The sequence below is a fragment of the Syngnathus typhle genome, linkage group LG17 (genome assembly GCF_033458585.1).
Source record: "Syngnathus typhle isolate RoL2023-S1 ecotype Sweden linkage group LG17, RoL_Styp_1.0, whole genome shotgun sequence".
NCBI classification, from domain to species: domain Eukaryota; kingdom Metazoa; phylum Chordata; class Actinopteri; order Syngnathiformes; family Syngnathidae; genus Syngnathus; species Syngnathus typhle.
In genome coordinates this window covers 4948481-4964874 of record NC_083754.1, presented here as the reverse complement: position 1 = coordinate 4964874, position 16394 = coordinate 4948481, and the positions used below count along the sequence as shown (strand labels likewise).

Below are 16394 nucleotides of genomic sequence, written 5' to 3'. Positions count from 1 at the left end.
ACTGAATGCGTCCGATGGGACTCATCCAACATGGCGGACGTGCTGACGTATTCGCCGAAAAATAGTGAGAGAATTCAATCAAGTGTCTACGCATGTGTGTCTATGTTACGCTTCCGGGTCTCTCACGTGACCCTAAGACAATTGTCAACGTTGTTGAACTGACATTACAGATGTTTTTAAATTTTTAACCGTAACTTATAAATGGATAGATCTCTCAACGCAGATGTCGTTGAACATCATCACTTAAATGGTCGGTAAAAACACGCCTCCCCATAACATTAATTTTAAATACATTCTCAGTGGTTTATATTGCTCTTTTTCCTACTCTTGTAGATCGTATTAAACAATGGCGAAATTGGAGCGGGTTTTGGTGAGTGTCGTTTGATACAAGAGCTAGAATGTTTATTATTCAGCTGTTGACTGAATTGACTGAACTTTTAGAGCTAATAAAGTAAAATGTAAAACAGTACACAAACCAGCCTTCCAACTGGAAGTAGGTCACAGGTGTCAAACACAAGGCCCCGGGGGCCAGATACGGCCCGCCACATCATCTTATGTGGCCCGTGAAGACAAATTGTGCATCAAATTCGTGTGACATTACTCGAATTGCAAATTGTCTTCACTTTTAATACCTTTTTTTTTTAAAATATTTGACCAGTTTCTACTCGTCTGATTTGTCAGTTATTATTATTTGTCAGGTTGTTATTTGTCAGTTTGTTTTGTAGCGTTTACTGTATATAATATGAGATGCTCATACATTTATTTGGATTGACAGTCATGATGGCTCTCCGAAAGAACCTATGACTACAATGTGGCCCGAGAAAAAATGGGTTTGACACCCCTGAGCTAGGTGTACTCATTGGCAGGGTACTGATTACTAAGGGTTAAGGTTACTTTTTTCAATGGTGATTGATTTTTAACACACATTTACCCCCACCCCCTCTCTTTGTTTACCTTGTCAGGCTCATCGGATTGTGCAATAACTTTGCATATGTTGTTATGCTCAGTGCTGCTCAAGACATCCTCACAGAACAAGAGTCCAAAAACACCACCGTATCAGTATGTCAGCGTTTTTATTATATTTGAAGTATGTCAGCGCTTTTATTATATTTGAAGTGTATGCAAAGTGACAAATGGTAGGAAGATAAGTCTTGAGATATCTCTGAGGAAAAAAAAAATCATGTATTGGATGTGCAACAGAGTTTCACATGATGATCTGGAGTATTTATAAAAATAAAAATAAATGGAAATAACACTCTTCGCCTTTTTATATTGTTTCTTTTCAGAACAATTCTTTATCTGTATTGGCTACAGAATTTAAAGATGTGAGTACCGGCAACAGTAGTCGCTATGACTGCAATTCGCTCTCAACAGCGGTAAGTGGGAATTATTTGGTCATCAATTTTTGTCAGCAAAAAAATATCAAGGTTATCATACTTCTGTGGATTTTCTGATTTTCCCTCAGGCTGTATTATTAGCTGATATACTTCCAACCCTCGTCATTAAACTGTCTGCTCCACTTGTGATCCATAAAGTGCCTTATGGGTAAAGGAAAAAAACATTCTACAATTATAATGGATAATATCTATCTATTTCACATTATAGAAGATGTATAGTGTTGCATTGTTGTTTTTAGAATCTCATATTATATAAATGTTGATTTTCGTTACAGATTTCGAATCTTATTCTGTGTCGTCATGGCTACAGCAAGTTTTATTATCGTTTCCTTATCTTCAACTGTTTGGATGAGCATTATAGGTAATGGACAAAAACAACTCTCAAAGACTGATCTGTGTTATATTAATCTGGGTTTTTTTAACACTGTACACGTTCAGGTGTGATTTTTGCCAGTACCAGCGCAGGACTTGGAGAGTTGTCCTTCCTTGCACTCACGGTCTTTTATAGCAGGTATACTATATTATATCTTTCAATTGTTTACACCTTTCAATGGGAGATCTGTCTGTTTGCACATTTGTGGTGCACAAGTTTGCATACACACACTGACATACATTTGAATCTTTTTTTTTTTTTATATATAGGTGTACAACAGTCAAGTTTAACATTGTTTTCTCACTTTTTGTAGGGATGTACTTGGGGCCTGGGGTTCAGGGACTGGTGGGGCTGGTGTTTTAGGTGCCTTGCTTTATTCAGGCCTCACTCAAGTTGGCCTTTCACCCCAAGTTACACTTTTAATCATGCTGACTATCCCATTCACGATGCTGATTAGGTAAGTGAGAAAATATTGCATAAGTTTAGTTTGAAAAAAAAGTTTGAACACCAAATTGTAGCACCTACCAGAGCATTGTATTGTGTAAAGTTAGTAGGAAGTCATTGTAAAGTCATAATGAAAAAAATAATACATTTTTATGTTAATGATTTCTATTCCTTATTTTTTCTAGCTATTTTTTCCTGCTGGTTCCACCACCATCATTTCCTCAGTGGAAACATGGAGAAAGCGATAACGGCATTGAACCTTCTGAGGAGAGACAGCGGCTAATGGTTGAATGCCAAGAAGAGCAGGAAACATCTACCCAAGGTAAAAAATAAATAAAAAAATCTGTCCATCTGGAGTTGGGTCTCAGGGGCAGAAGTTCATGTGAATGAATCAACAAAAATCTACACAATTCCAATCGTCTAAATAATTCAGTGGACCCGAGTTAAAAAAAAAAATTCTGATTGTAGCCTGACAATGAGAATATTCTGTTCATCACACTTAAAAAAAAAAAAAAAAAAAAAAAAAGTACTGTAAATTAGTAAATTTTATTCATAGCAATGCTTTAAACACCATATTGTTAGGTTTCTCTTTCACTGTAACAGAGGACAGGGGATCTGGACTTCTCACTCTCACGGAAAAATTCCACATCATCAAAGTAAGTCCAGCAGTTTCTACACACCCCTGCGATGTTGTGATATTAAAAAAAACAATGTTAGCTTGTGGGTATGTGTGCATAGTTATGCAACCATGTTATCGGGCATATTCCAGTTTATTTCAAAAGTCAAATTAAAGGTGTGAGTTTTGAATTGATTGATTTAAGTCTGGGTTTTTTTAAATGGCATTTATATAAGGGGTGTGTAGATTTTTAGAGCCATTTGTCATTATCAAGATTTCACTGCTTCACTCGTTTTCCTCACAACTTCTTCAGGGCTTGATACCATTTGTCTCTGCCTTGGGATTAGTCTATTATGCTGAATACTTCATTAACCAGGGTTTGGTAAGTGTAATTATCACACTATGTATTTAGTCAAATAGGATATGGCAATTTTTTTTATGTGAAGTATTACTTCTGTTTTTCCAGATGGAGCTTCTGTATTTCCGAAACTTTTTCCTGACCCATGCAGAGCAGTATCGCTGGTTAGTAAGCATTACCATTCATCTCATCAATCTCCATAGAGAGCCATTTTTATTTTATTTTTAGTGTACATTAGAAGTTTTCATTGCAAAAATATCAATACGGTTATTTTTCTCTTAGGTATCAGACATTGTATCAGGTTGGCGTATTTATCTCTCGATCCTCGCTTTGCTGTATGAAGTTCAGAAAACTCTGGATTCTTGCTTTACTACAGGTAAGCTGTATCTAAATTAAAAAAAAAAAAAGTTGCTGGTATCAACGCAAGCACAAATAAAATGACTCTATACTCCACAGGTATTGAATGCAGTGCTGGTCTTGTTGGAAGTGTATTACCAATTCCTGCCCAATGCCTGGTTGGTGTTTGTGATCATCTTCTATGAAGGTCTACTTGGTGGAACTGCATATGTGAACACTTTCTACTTCATCAGCAAAGAGGTCTGATTTATTTGATCACTCTTTTTTAGTAACAAGTCAAGATTCTGTAGAGTCAAATACAATCCAACCCAGGCGATAATATATTTTCCCATCTCTAAGACAATACGCTCATGTTCCTTGTTTTAGGCATCATACAGGTAGGCCAAGTTCATCTTTTTTTTCTCCTCTCTCCTTAGACTGAAGACAGACAGAGGGAGTTTGCCATGGCTGCAGCCAGCGTTGGAGACAGTCTGGGTATAGCTTCGGCTGCAGTCACCGCTTTCCCTGTTCATAAATACTTCTGTTCCCTCTGACCCAGCATATAAACGGACTAATTTAATTAATATCCATGAGCGAGTTGAAAGTTAGTCCACGGAGAGGCGGAAATGTTTTTGCGTTGCGTCCCAAGCAGCAAAAGCAACTTGCCACATTCCACTGTTCGTAACGGTAACAGTGTTATAACAATTAACATAGTAATTGAGTCGATTATCTGTTACTGGAAATCTATAACAGTGTTACAAAGTCTCAACACTGTTTTTTTAGCTATTGTGCTTTCACATGCATGCTATTCAAATTAGCTTGATCAATGTGTTTTTGTCTATGTAACAAATTGTAAATAATGTATGACTAAACAATTTTAAAATATTATTTTTTATTGCAGAATTGGACATTCAAAAATGGATTTTTTAAAAGAGTCAATTTTTTAAAATATAAGATTAGAAACAGCAGCCTTTCCAGAAGGCTTCAGAAAGCACCATCATCAGACTTGCTTGGTGATCATCTTCATCATCTGTAAAGCCATTGGTCCCTGATCTGATGGAATCTGTGAAAGGATCAATTTAATACAATTCACATACAATTGCAATAACATTTTTATGTCACAACATAGTTCTTGGAAAATATTACAGTAGGTCTAACCCTAACTTATATTGCACAATTAACTCTTTAAATGCAAAGTATTTTTCGAAAAAGACAACCTCTAAAATAGAAAGAAAAATATGATTCTACCTCATACGTTTTTTCTTTTGTTCTTTTATCCGTTTCTATTCTTAGTCCTCATAATCAGTTGCATCTGTATTCCAATTATACTGTAAATTCTTACCATGTGACCAGCTCTGAGGATCCAATAAAAAGCAAAATTTTTATGAGTCTTGTAGAAAGCTCGAGTAACACCAAGGGCAGCGGGGTCTTCCAAGGCGGTCCACTTCAACTTATTAAAACCATGTAGACCCCCCCACTTGAGCTTCTGCACCCACAGCTCCTGACCTGAATGGAAAAGTCCATACATTTAGCAGACATTTTATTTTATCCTCCAGGGCTAAAAGAAAAAGTTGAAATAAATTACCGAGAGTGTCCACAATAAGGTCTAACTGTCCATTGTAAATAGTAACGTTAACTCCAGCAGTCAGCAGTTGGTCTACAATATCCACCACAGGTTTCATAAAATCCCCCGCCATGTAGGTGAAGACCTCCTCTGCTTGGCCTGCAAAGTACAGAAAAAAATAAGGGGTGAGATGGTGTGTTGGGGGCTTGGGCTCATAATAAATTGAGAAAAAAATGACCATCAGATTCTCTGGATTTATTATAGAAGTACACCATTTTGGTTGTATTCTATGTACGACTGAACAACGTGATGAAAACTGCAGCAGGTCGAATGAAGTCGCAACATCTCCCGAGGGAAGGAGGAATTGAAAGGCAGGTGACTCGATCAAGAGATATAAATGTGAATTATTAAATTATATAAATACCTCCCCAGGTGACATTCTCAGGAATAATGTGCAGTTTCTCTCTAATAGGTCCATTCATCAGCTCACTTAGTGATTGTGCTTGCAATGGACGAATATGCCTTGAAGCCTGAATAGCTGGAAAAAAAAAACAAATGCTCAAATGGATTAATGCCAAAATATTATTCAATTTCTCCTCAGGTCAGTTGATGTGTTTTTTGGCAAATTGTGAACTCTTCTGGACATGTCTTTTAATTAACAAGGATTTTGCAGGGAGGTTCTTGCCAATAAATTTGCTTCATGCAGGCATCTTTTACTGTCACAAAAAGTTACAGGGAACCCCGGACTGTCCATGCTTGTCTCCATGTTGGACATTCTTCCATCTCCAACAAGGTAAGAGCAACAGCCGATCATTTTGAATGCATGTGTAGCGACCATTCTTCATGATCAAAAAGTGGGGTGTTAATCCTAGAATGCATTCAGAAAGTAAAAAAAAAAAAAACTCTTACATATTAAGTTATTTCCTGCTGAAGAGACCACATTGTCTTCTGACGTCTGAGAGAGAATATTATAGAAGTTTACTCCGTTGGTATTCTAAGAAAAAAGAGATTGACAATGACAATCGATTATATAGTATTGTAATATAATATTAACAAATCAGTTTACAAATAACTCTCGGAACATGTACACATATTTTGGTATACATATGCTGATATATGACATTATTGACATTATCATTACTGTGATGATGAATGATTTTGAATGGACAAATTGTGATGGGTCCCTGACATGAAGGGAGGGGGCGACGCCATACTCCTCATTTAAAGTGGTCATAAATTCTTCAGCCATACCAACCTGCTCAACCACCGTCTCGACCACAGACCACAACTCTGTGGCTTTCTTAAACAGTTGCTCTTCCACAGCACGTTTCACCTCCTCTGCTGCACTGTTGACCTCATCCAAACCTTGATTGTCAAGCATTGACTGACAAAAGATCACAGCCCAATAGAAACTCAAAACAAGTTTCAGGGAAAAAAAAAAAAAGATGCAATTTTTATAACTTACAGTAGCATATAGGTAAGGTCCCCATGTCATAACAGAGTCTGTGGATGAAGCAAAAACATCTTTCATGCTAACCAAAGTGTATAAAGAAGCTAATTTGATTTTAACAACCATAAAATGACTAGTTCATCCTGTAATGTAGCATTTATATGGAAGTTACACTATATACAAGTCCAAAATACAAAGCTGACTGATACCAACCCACTGGTGAGATCCACGAGTCTCCAAGTGCCACTCCAGCAAATTTACATTTGAGTTCCCCTTGTTCTATTGCCTGGATTATCAAATAACAAAAATTAAACTCACAATATATTTAATTGCATGGTTGAGCGACATGATGTTTTTTTTCTATATTTTGAAAGTTAGACAAGAATTCAAGTCGAATGAAAAATGACAGTGGACTCACCTTTACAAGTTCAAGGGAAATGGCAGCTGCCATTTTTCCTCCATATGATTCAGAAAATATATAGAAGGGTACAGTCTGGATGGAGAAAGTCAGGCTTAATTGAAATACCATCCAAATCAATTTTAGTAGATTTGTATAGAGAAGCCATACCTGAAACTCATCCAGCTTGGCAAAAAAGTGTTTTAATAAGGTCAACATGTCTGAAGCCACGGTGGCAACGTTTGTAGCGTAGCAATCTGGCTTGTCTGTGTAGCTGAACCCAGAGCCCACTGGGTTGTCTACAAATAGCACATTGGCTGCCTTTACCTGGAAAAAAAAACAACAAATATAACATATACAGTACTTATATTCAATCATTAACATTAGAAACAGAATTTTACTTAGATATATTTAAAACAATCAATAAATAAATCAGTGACACTTGTCTTCTTTCTAAAACAGCAACTATTGTAAAAAAAAATAATCCAAAATTTTAGCTGCAATCATCTTACCCAACTGGTCTTTCTGGGCTTTAGGTCAGTATTCAAAGGTCCAATCTCTCCAAAGTTGCCAAAGCCACTTCCTGAACCTCCGGGTCCACCCTAAACACAAATAAAGCTCATGTTTATAGGGATTCTAAACATATGCAGCCATTTTCAGCAGTAATCAATATTTTGGAATTAATTTGTCATTTTTTATTTGGGTAGTGCACTGGTTAGCACGTCCACCTCAGTACAGAGGTGATGGGTTCGATTGATTTGTCCAGTATTCCGTGATATGGAGTGTCTCAATTTTACATTCCGTGGCTTTGGATCATCGAGATGATTATTCCATTTAGTATCAAGTCCGGGAGTTTCCAACAGCTTAAATGCCAAAACTGTATTGGGCAGATACATATGTCGTACCTGTAACCACATGATCAGAGGAAATTCTTGATATTTTACAAACTGGCTGTCGGCATAGTAAAGCCACCAGAACATGTGGGCCCCATCTCGAACTTCCAAGTAGTCCCAGGTTTCTCTACCTGCCAGTGGAGTGGAATGCCCTGCAAACAATTAAACAAGAATATTTTAAGACGTTATATTTTGACCTAAATAACTGTATTTGTCAAACTTGCTATTAGGAAAACAGGCAGTTGCCTTGGGCCCTGAAATTTTCTGGGGCCACCAACACACAGCATAATAAAAGCTAACGATTTCTTCAATTCAGATTACTTTTTATTGTTTAAATTTGAACACTTTACAACACTAGAGCTGTCACAATATATTTTTTTATAATCAATTGCATTGATTATCCCATCAATCAGAAAAAATGTTTAGCGTTAAAGTTTCGTGCAAAATCTTTGTTTTGTTAGACTTTAATTAACTATTTACTGCTGTTTATTTGATAATGTTTTTGTGTTAAAACATTCAGCCTTTTTGGGTGATGGCTAAAATCTATAAGTGTGTGTGTGTGTGTGTGTGTGTGTGTGTGTGTGTGTGTGTGTGTGTGTGTGTGTGTGTGTGTGTGTCTATGTACATGTACATGCATACATTTTTATTTGGCTTTTGACTCAAACACCAATTTGGCTACCTTATTTGGCAGTGTTGTATGATGTTTCATGTTTTTGTTATCAATTGAATTTTTTGGACTGTTTTTACATGTTGATAATATGTCGTTCTTTTTATAAGCCGATTTTAATTGATTTTATGTACAGCTATTGTTAAAGTACAGAAAGTTGTGTTAGCGATCCGAGATATTCATGAGAAAAAGTCGACAGAAAACTTGGTTGTAACACATACTAATAATAGTGTTAAACAATAATCGTAATAAACAGAGAGCCTACCTTTGCTGGCAATGATGGCAAACAAAAGGAAAACTAACGCTGCTCGGCACTGACCCATTTGTGCTTCGCCTCTTTGATAAGATACTCGTACAGTTTTTTTTTCCTTTAAATAAATCATGTAAAATCACATGACAAGACTTATCATCAGCTGACTCTTCATTTTCTTCTTCTACTACTTCTTCTTCGGCCGTGTCCAAATACTCGCTTGCACACATAAGTATACAAAAGTGTGGATTAGAATTTATACAGTGCGTGTTACGTCATTGATATGCCACCATGTTGAATCTGTCTTAGTCAAGATTCAAGAATTTTAAAACAGAAACGAACAAAACCGGTTAAATGTAATTTTAAATCTCAGTAGAGACGTAGTGAATGTAGTATTTTACCAAATGTCGAGTGTTTCTCGCAATTTTGGTCAAGTACACAACGAATTACGGGTAACGCACTTAAACCGAGGGGCCATTGATGTAGGCTCAGACGAAGTGTGGACCAAGGGCGCAAAAGGGACGCGGTTACGACGCACTTCGAAGAATTTGGACACCCGACGCGCGATTGAGGGGGGCAAGGTGGAAATGCGAGTATTTGAACAGGGCCAATCGAACCAAAGGACATATCCGGTTCAGAACACCGGCGGCATTTAGCGTTCAAGGATTAATAGAATTTAGAGAAATGAGCTCATATCCATCGTCGAACGTAACCTAAACAGAACCATAACAGACATGGCGGCTCAGTGTAGAAACCAAATTCGTGTACGTTTGCACTTTGACTATCCTCCACCGGCAGTTGCGGATTGTCGAATGTGCTGGCTGCTTGTGGATTTAAACACGTGTCGCATGGTCGCCGATCTGGAGAGCATCATCAGAGATAAGTTTGAGTTAAGTCGCCAAAGTATTATTAACCTCTTTATAGATGATTGCTATCTACTACACACGGAAAGCATTCATGTTGTACGGGATAACGACATCCTCAGGTGAGTCTTTGTTTTCTTTTAAATTGGCCTTTTAAAGTTGTCATTAACAATCTTTTCATTTTATAGAGTGAAGGTGGACCTGAACGGACACAGCCACCACTCAAATAAACCAAGTGAAAACTCCGAAAAGAGACAGAAACATAAGCCCGATCATAATGGTGAAACCATAACGTGTGTGGAATTGATGGAAAAGAAAAGGAAGAGAAAGTGTAAGGATAGTTTGGAAGTGGACACCAATAAGACACCTAGTGTGGAGACAAATGGTGATCACAACTATAAACCCTTAAGGAAGAAAAAGAAGAAAGCAGAGGCAAATGGTCTGACTGCAACCTCCCAGCAAGCATTTTCTCCTCCTCAAAATCACAAAAGCAAAAAAAACTCCAAGAGGATGAAAATATCACACAAATCAAAATCGCAAAACACCCCATCAGATTCCAGTTGTGTGCAGGATGAAGTCTCCAATACAGCTGGAACCAAAACAGACTCTCCTATTCTTGCGAAAGTTTCTCCTCCTTCCAAATTACCTTCAAGTCCCCGTCCTACCAAGAATTGTTCCTCGTCCTCCTCATCAGATACAGACTCCTCAGATCAGAACGACACTATGGATAACAAGCATAAAAATGATTTATCCAATAACAAACTAGGATTGAATCATAATTCCCATTCTAAACTCTCAAACTGTGCACAGAAAAAACATTCAAGTGAGTCAGTATCCCAAAATGACCAAATCCCAATGTCTCAGAAGTCTTGTGACAAAAACAGTTTTGAAGAGAATTCAGATCTGGTTACTCTCCAGCCCATGCAACAACAAAGTCTCAGTGTGAGTAATTACCATCATCAACAAAAAATAATGTTCATCAGGTAGTGTGTTTGTTACCAGTTTTATACAAATTAATTTTCAAGTACTGTCTTAATTTTACTACTGCCAATTTATGAGTGAACTGTACAACCCTTGTGTTGTGTAGAATGGAGCTGAAAGTACGCCAAAAGATTACAGTGCTATGCCCCTTCTTGCCGCCCCTCCACAAGTGGGACAGAAGATTGCATTTAAGGTAACTTTAGTTTCTTAGCTAAATGTGATTATTTTAGTTTTTATGTCGTGACTGTGCTTTAATGTTAATTTCTCTCACATTGTGCATAAAGAGCTAACCAATAGACATTGTGTAATAAGTGTTGTGACAATGTAAACTCTAATAGTTAGTTTCTAACTCATAGACCTGGAGCTGTCTACCCTGATTGTGTTTGACCAGTTTAGGAAAATTAGTCCAGAATCTCCACATATTTGTTTTTGTTCACAGTTGCTGGAGCTTACTGAAAATTATACACCAGAGGTGTCCGAATATAAGGTGTGTAGTTTTGCAAATTAAAGAAAGAACCAAATCGAAGATGTTATTTGAGAATGTTTTTCATAATTTATTCAAATGTCGCTTTGTATTTTAGGAAGGTATGATTATGAGCCTAGACCCAATAACAAAACAAATAGAGCTGGAATTGCTTTCTGCTACGCAAGGTAACACTCACTTGACGACACAACAAAATTCAAAGCATCATGTCGTGTTCTGCTTGACATTATTTTCATTCAAGAAAGATTTTTACTATACATGTGCCACTTTATGTATAGTTTTTTTTTAAATGAAAGGCTGTGCCAATAATTTTTCAGGACAACACGTACAAATATTAAACCCCAAATCAATATGTATTCTTTTCCCAGCCCCTTCTGAGCCCGGCAAATTTGACCTGGTGTATCAGAATCCAGACGGATCAGAGATCGTGGAATATGCGGTGTCCAGAGGATCCAGGGTAATCCCAAACATACTGTGTAAATGTGTTTAAAAAAAAAAATGGTAAGGTGTTGAACACCATGCTGCCACATTATTATTATTTTTTAATTTATTTTATGAAATAAATTTTTTTAAGTTAATTTAGCATAATTGAAGGAGGATATACATTTTTTGCGTGTATAAATTATTATTTAACTATGTCCACAGGTAACAGAGCGATGGGATTCTCTTCTGGAACCAAGGCTGATGATTTAAAACTGGTTCACAAATGTGTCCTCACTGTTTTTTTACCAGATGGTTTTACAGTAATTACGCTCCAATGTTTTAATGTCAGTATTTTCATTTGATCTCAAAACAATCTTTAGGGTACAGAAACAAATCTGTTTTTAAATGTATATATGTTCTTCAAAAATGTAGATCAATTTCATTTAATGTCTTTTTCCATGAGTATTTTGTGTACATTTTTCACCCCAATAAAACACTGCAGTGTTTATTTTTTATTTTTTTGGAGGGGGGGGGGCATATCTGGTTTAGGCAGAATTCATATCAAATCATTAGCAGTCATATATAAATATATATATATTCTTTACATTTATATTATATATATATACGTGTGTATAAATAACATAATGTCAAAGATATATATACTGTCTGTTATTGACACGATTTCTTACGGTCCTTCTATCAATACTTGCACCGATCTGCACAGCACTGCATTTTAATGACAAATCATTCGGGTACCCAGTGGTTTTCTTGCGATTGCTGCTGTGCGCTCGATGAGATCCTCGTCTTTTGACATTGCTCCTATTCGTACACCATCGCCATTTTCCTGAGAATTTCATCCTGCAACAGTACCGCTGCTTTGACGCCACTGGTGAGTCGGATGGAAACGCCAATTGTGTTAATCGATTATTTGTGCATAACCAACTCACATCGCTGGTTCTGTTTCAGAGGGGGTTTCGAAGGCGTCATGCCATCCAGGTGAATCGTTTGGACATATCTTAGAATCGTTCCAAGGAGAAAAGGTAAGATGCGCTGTACACTATGTTATTAAAAAGGGATAATGGCCGGTGATACGTTTGTTTCAAACGTTTCTGCAGACAATAAATGTCACGCTGTGTTTGCCAGACGGTCCGGAGCGAGTCTCCTCACTGACGCGGTCGGGGGCGAGCCTCCTGCCGCATCACAACGCCTGGAGGTCGGCTTGTTGGAAAGATAGAGAGCAGCGGACTTCCAGCGGGGAGACCGACGAATCAGCTGAGTGTGGCCGTTTAAAGCGCCACCTTTTCGGCGGCAGAGGTGCTACCCCATACGTGGATTTCAGGGGAAATGTAAGTCTAATTACCTATTTCGATTGAATATACGAGTGCATAAACAATTTATCTTCCATAAAGCCTCTCGGACAGAACGCATCGTGTTGCATATGTTGATGACTGGTGAAAGCAAATAACAATGCGACACTTTTCTTTTTTAAGATGGGTTTTGATAGTGTCCTTGTATCATTTTTTCTGTTCCCCTTGAGTGTGATATCCTTCCTTCAATTGGCCATACAGAATTTGACCTATCCATCGAAGCTGGTGCTGAAAAATGGTTGTGGTGATACTAGGAATGTTGACCTCCTCCAGGACACTGATATTAGTTCGCCTATCGTCCCAACCTATCTTCAGGATCTTGCTTTTAGGTGTCTGCTGTAGATGGTCCAGCAATTTATAGGACTAGTCTTCGGCAGCCCTGGTTTCCATCACGCCTTCCAGAACAACCTTAGTTTTTCTGACTCTGACTCTCTAAACTTCAGGGAGGAAAAATTTGAAGACTATGGTGAAGGGAAGGATGTAGATTATTCTGCAGGCAGTCCAAGGCTTGAAAACGACCCTCAAGCCGAATGCTTCTCCAATTTGGGATCCTCACTTCCACCGAGGTTGGTACTTAAAAAGAAAACATTCACTTGTTTTTTTTTTTGTTTTTTTACAAGACAGATTATACAGTAATTGTGTAGTATAGCAGGTTAACTGAGTAATGTCGACTAGAATTTTCCAAGTACTCTTTTCTCGTTTATTGAACAATGATTTATTGACTAATTTTGTATCTTTGTAATAACAGTGGCGGACACACGACTCAGAAAATGCGACAACTGTATACCAGTGAATACTTGGATATTAACTGTTCTCAGTGCTGCAAGAAAGTGAATCTTCTCAATGATTTGGATGCTCGCCTTCGAAACATTAAAGCGAGCAGGTAAGTATACGCACACGTACCAAAACAAAGTACACAGAGAATTTTTAGGGTTAGTTATTTAATTTCCTAAATTATTACTACAACCAATGCGGCTTCTAAGCGGCACTCTCCATCCATCCATGGATAGAAAATATAAAATGATGCTCAAATTTGTTTAAATTAACCCTCATTTATTTTTTTTCTTGTGTTTCAGCCCCAGCAGAAGTATATCCAGCACAGCTTTCGGACAGTGAGTCATTTTATCCCAACGAATGTTTAATATGCGGTTCTGGAATTCTTTTTAAACTCAAATGAAAAACTTGACTCCTCCTGGAATATGTTACAGATAACAAAGTATCTAAAAGTAAAAATAATTGATATTTTTGATGTCTTGTCTTCCCTCTAGCCAATTGTTTCAGGCCAACCACAACGTGCTTGATTCCAGTCAGGGAAGCAGCACTGAGGATTTATTCGCAGAGAGCATTGCTTCCTGTGAACTTAATATTACAGAGAAGGTATTGACATACACATTTTTTTTTTTTGAGTTTTCACCAATAAAGCGGTAGTTAAGTGGCCAGGATAGTTTGTCCTCTCTCATATTATTGTACGTTAAATTTCACTTGTACTTGATTTTTGAAGTATGGCTATTTGGTGTAATACTGAAATGTCCTCCAGGTGAGTTACCTTGAGAAGAAGGTGACAGAGCTGGAGAGCGACAGTCTGACGAATGGGGAACTTAAGTCTAAACTTAAACAGGAAAACACACAACTTGTCCATCGGTAGGTTGTCCATCACATTTTATAAATGTGTTGTCTGTATGTTTAATAACATGTATAGTATAGTCAAACAAAATTGATTCTGGGACAATGGCAAGCCTCCATTTTAAAAAAAGACAAAAAAGAAAATCAGATTTTTTTTCCAGGCTCAAATTGTTGCCATAAATCATGGGATTTATGTACAAGAAATCTTTTTAGCAACATAATTTAATGTGTTTTTACCACAGTGTGCATGAACTAGAGGAGCAGATGAAGGATGTCGAGACAAACACAGATCAGAGTCTGGAAGAGGAGACCAAGAGACACTGCAAAGTTTACTGCAAGATGGAGAGTGAAAGAAACGCAGAGATAAACTTTCGGTGCAACAGGTAAAAAAATACTGACAATTGACACACAAATAATAAATAATATGTAAAGTAATGGACTGGCCTGTAATTTTTGACATACAGGATACAACAGTTAGAAGAAGAGAATGGAGAAATGAAGACAAATGTACACAGGCTCAAGTCTCAAGCAGAGAAACTGGACCAGGTGGATGGATGGGTGGAATATTGTTTCATCCTCAAATGACAATTATTTGGACAGTTATTTATTTCCCTTGGTCAAATTCTTTAGGAGAAGCAGAAGAAGATGGACAAGCTGGAGGACACAAGCCTGAGGTTAAAAGACGAGACGGACCTCTATCGAAAGATAATTGACAAACTTTGGCACAATCGGCGAGAATTTTATAAGGAAAAGGAGGCCATGCAAGAAGTAAGAAGCCATCTAATAGAATTTTTCCTCATGTAAAGCATCTAACATAATTTTCAATACACCCTACAGTTGGTTGATGATCTCCGCAGAGAACTGGACTACTTGCAGCTGTTTAGGATGGAAATGGAGTATCCAGGAAAGAGCAAGGGCCTTTCTGAGCACAATACAAAGCCTCGAGAGATGGAAATGGAACAGGAAGTCAAAAAATTGAAACAGGTTCCTACACAAACACACATTATGCTTTTATTCCGACAATTTCAATCCAAATAAACTGTGATTGTGTGCTTCCACAGGAGAACTATAAATTGCGAGATCAGAATGATGACTTGAATGCTCAGATTCTAAGTCTGAGTTTGTATGAGGCCAAGAGCTTGTTTTCCAACCACTCAAAGGTCCAGTGTCTGGCTGCTGAGATTGACAATGCTTCACGGGATGAGGTTTGTTTACTTTCTTCCTTTGTGATTGCTATTCATGTTGATTTTAAAATAACACTTTCTTTTTCAGCTGGTTGATGCTTTGAAATCACAGGAGGAGAACAACCTCCGTTTGAGAAAATACATGGACAAAATCATTTTGGCCATTCTTGACCATGACCCCTCAATCCTGGAGATTAAATGTTAAACAAAACATTATAAAGCCTCAATAACTATGATGTTTAAACAGATCTAGCGGTACAGTATGTGTTCATAAAAGAACGTCAATTCTTTTATTGTGTTGTAACGAGGAAAGGACAAAAATGTTGCTGTTGAAAAGCAAGATCTTATTATTTACCACTGTCTTTGTGAAACACTGTATCATCATGACAAAAATGTTTTCATCCATGGGCAAGCAATCTGTCAATCATGGTGGTGGGTGAAATTCATCTGTTTCAATATGGCGGTAGAGAGGGGGATTATTTTGCCCAATATAAGACAAGAGACAAAAATGGGGACACAAGATATTGACCAAACTTTACATTATTGCTCCCTTTCCCCCAGCAAGACCTTGGAAGTACACTTGAAATATTGTGTGGACCAAATTAGCTCTGTTTTGAAATTTGATGAAAATAAATGTACACTAAATATCATTTTCACCTTGGAAAGTTATGATTTTTGCGACTCTCTCTCTCTCTCTCTCTCTCTCTCTCTCTCTCTCTCTCTC

At 37.4% G+C, this 16394-nt stretch overlaps 4 protein-coding genes across 5 annotated transcripts; 3 read left to right on the top strand and 1 right to left on the bottom strand.

Annotated features, from left to right (window-relative positions):
* The first annotated feature begins 95 nt into the window (after positions 1 to 95).
* On the top strand, positions 96 to 4907 carry cln3 (CLN3 lysosomal/endosomal transmembrane protein, battenin). 2 transcript variants are annotated; one of them, XM_061304154.1, is made up of 15 exons: positions 96 to 250; positions 334 to 370; positions 963 to 1059; positions 1287 to 1376; positions 1466 to 1545; positions 1673 to 1758; positions 1836 to 1908; positions 2084 to 2227; positions 2400 to 2536; positions 2797 to 2870; positions 3144 to 3212; positions 3297 to 3352; positions 3471 to 3564; positions 3645 to 3785; positions 3962 to 4907. In XM_061304154.1, the coding sequence occupies exons 1-15, from the start codon at positions 202 to 204 to the stop codon at positions 4076 to 4078; spliced, it is 1344 nt and encodes a 447-aa protein (XP_061160138.1). In that variant the 5' UTR covers positions 96 to 201; the 3' UTR covers positions 4079 to 4907. The 2 variants fall into 2 exon arrangements, with proteins under 2 accessions (XP_061160138.1, XP_061160139.1); XM_061304155.1 differs by having other exon boundaries at positions 97 to 250; positions 2818 to 2870.
* On the bottom strand, positions 4400 to 8945 carry scpep1 (serine carboxypeptidase 1). The gene is made up of 13 exons (XM_061304152.1): positions 8761 to 8945; positions 7841 to 7980; positions 7448 to 7537; positions 7107 to 7262; positions 6957 to 7031; positions 6752 to 6824; positions 6554 to 6591; positions 6344 to 6472; positions 5998 to 6082; positions 5513 to 5626; positions 5110 to 5247; positions 4867 to 5030; positions 4400 to 4587 (listed from the first exon to the last, which is right to left on the bottom strand). The coding sequence occupies exons 1-13, from the start codon at positions 8876 to 8878 to the stop codon at positions 4525 to 4527; spliced, it is 1383 nt and encodes a 460-aa protein (XP_061160136.1). The 5' UTR covers positions 8879 to 8945; the 3' UTR covers positions 4400 to 4524.
* A 64-nt stretch (positions 8946 to 9009) lies between these two features.
* coil (coilin p80) lies at positions 9010 to 12002 on the top strand. Its single transcript, XM_061304153.1, has 7 exons — positions 9010 to 9730; positions 9797 to 10550; positions 10696 to 10782; positions 11029 to 11076; positions 11171 to 11240; positions 11442 to 11530; positions 11719 to 12002. The coding sequence occupies exons 1-7, from the start codon at positions 9480 to 9482 to the stop codon at positions 11764 to 11766; spliced, it is 1347 nt and encodes a 448-aa protein (XP_061160137.1). The 5' UTR covers positions 9010 to 9479; the 3' UTR covers positions 11767 to 12002.
* Positions 12003 to 12157: 155 nt separating this feature from the next.
* Positions 12158 to 16320, top strand: LOC133170930 (rab11 family-interacting protein 4A-like). Its single transcript, XM_061304156.1, has 14 exons — positions 12158 to 12385; positions 12463 to 12536; positions 12640 to 12842; positions 13307 to 13429; positions 13612 to 13746; positions 13940 to 13975; positions 14132 to 14240; positions 14401 to 14504; positions 14729 to 14869; positions 14951 to 15032; positions 15117 to 15254; positions 15324 to 15470; positions 15548 to 15691; positions 15759 to 16320. Coding segments are annotated over exons 3-14 (1278 nt in total). The 5' UTR covers positions 12158 to 12385; positions 12463 to 12536; positions 12640 to 12840; the 3' UTR covers positions 15876 to 16320.
* Positions 16321 to 16394: the final 74 nt, after the last annotated feature.

Coding starts and splice junctions, on each gene's coding strand:
- scpep1 (XM_061304152.1), bottom strand. CDS start 8,878: ATGATTTATTTAAAGGAAAAAAAAACTGTACGAGTATCTTATCAAAGA. Junction 7,981..8,760: donor TGCCATCATTGCCAGCAAAG/GTAGGCTCTCTG, acceptor AATTGTTTGCAG/GGCATTCCACTCCACTGGCA. Junction 5,031..5,109: donor CCTTATTGTGGACACTCTCG/GTAATTTATTTC, acceptor TTTTCCATTCAG/GTCAGGAGCTGTGGGTGCAG.
- cln3 (XM_061304154.1), top strand. CDS start 202: ATGGATAGATCTCTCAACGCAGATGTCGTTGAACATCATCACTTAAAT. Junction 371..962: donor CGAAATTGGAGCGGGTTTTG/GTGAGTGTCGTT, acceptor TTACCTTGTCAG/GCTCATCGGATTGTGCAATA. Junction 3,786..3,961: donor TCTACTTCATCAGCAAAGAG/GTCTGATTTATT, acceptor CTCTCTCCTTAG/ACTGAAGACAGACAGAGGGA.
- LOC133170930 (XM_061304156.1), top strand. Junction 15,471..15,547: donor AAGTCAAAAAATTGAAACAG/GTTCCTACACAA, acceptor GTGCTTCCACAG/GAGAACTATAAATTGCGAGA. Junction 15,692..15,758: donor ACAATGCTTCACGGGATGAG/GTTTGTTTACTT, acceptor TTTCTTTTTCAG/CTGGTTGATGCTTTGAAATC.
- coil (XM_061304153.1), top strand. CDS start 9,480: ATGGCGGCTCAGTGTAGAAACCAAATTCGTGTACGTTTGCACTTTGAC. Junction 10,551..10,695: donor TGCAACAACAAAGTCTCAGT/GTGAGTAATTAC, acceptor TGTGTTGTGTAG/AATGGAGCTGAAAGTACGCC. Junction 11,531..11,718: donor CGGTGTCCAGAGGATCCAGG/GTAATCCCAAAC, acceptor CTATGTCCACAG/GTAACAGAGCGATGGGATTC.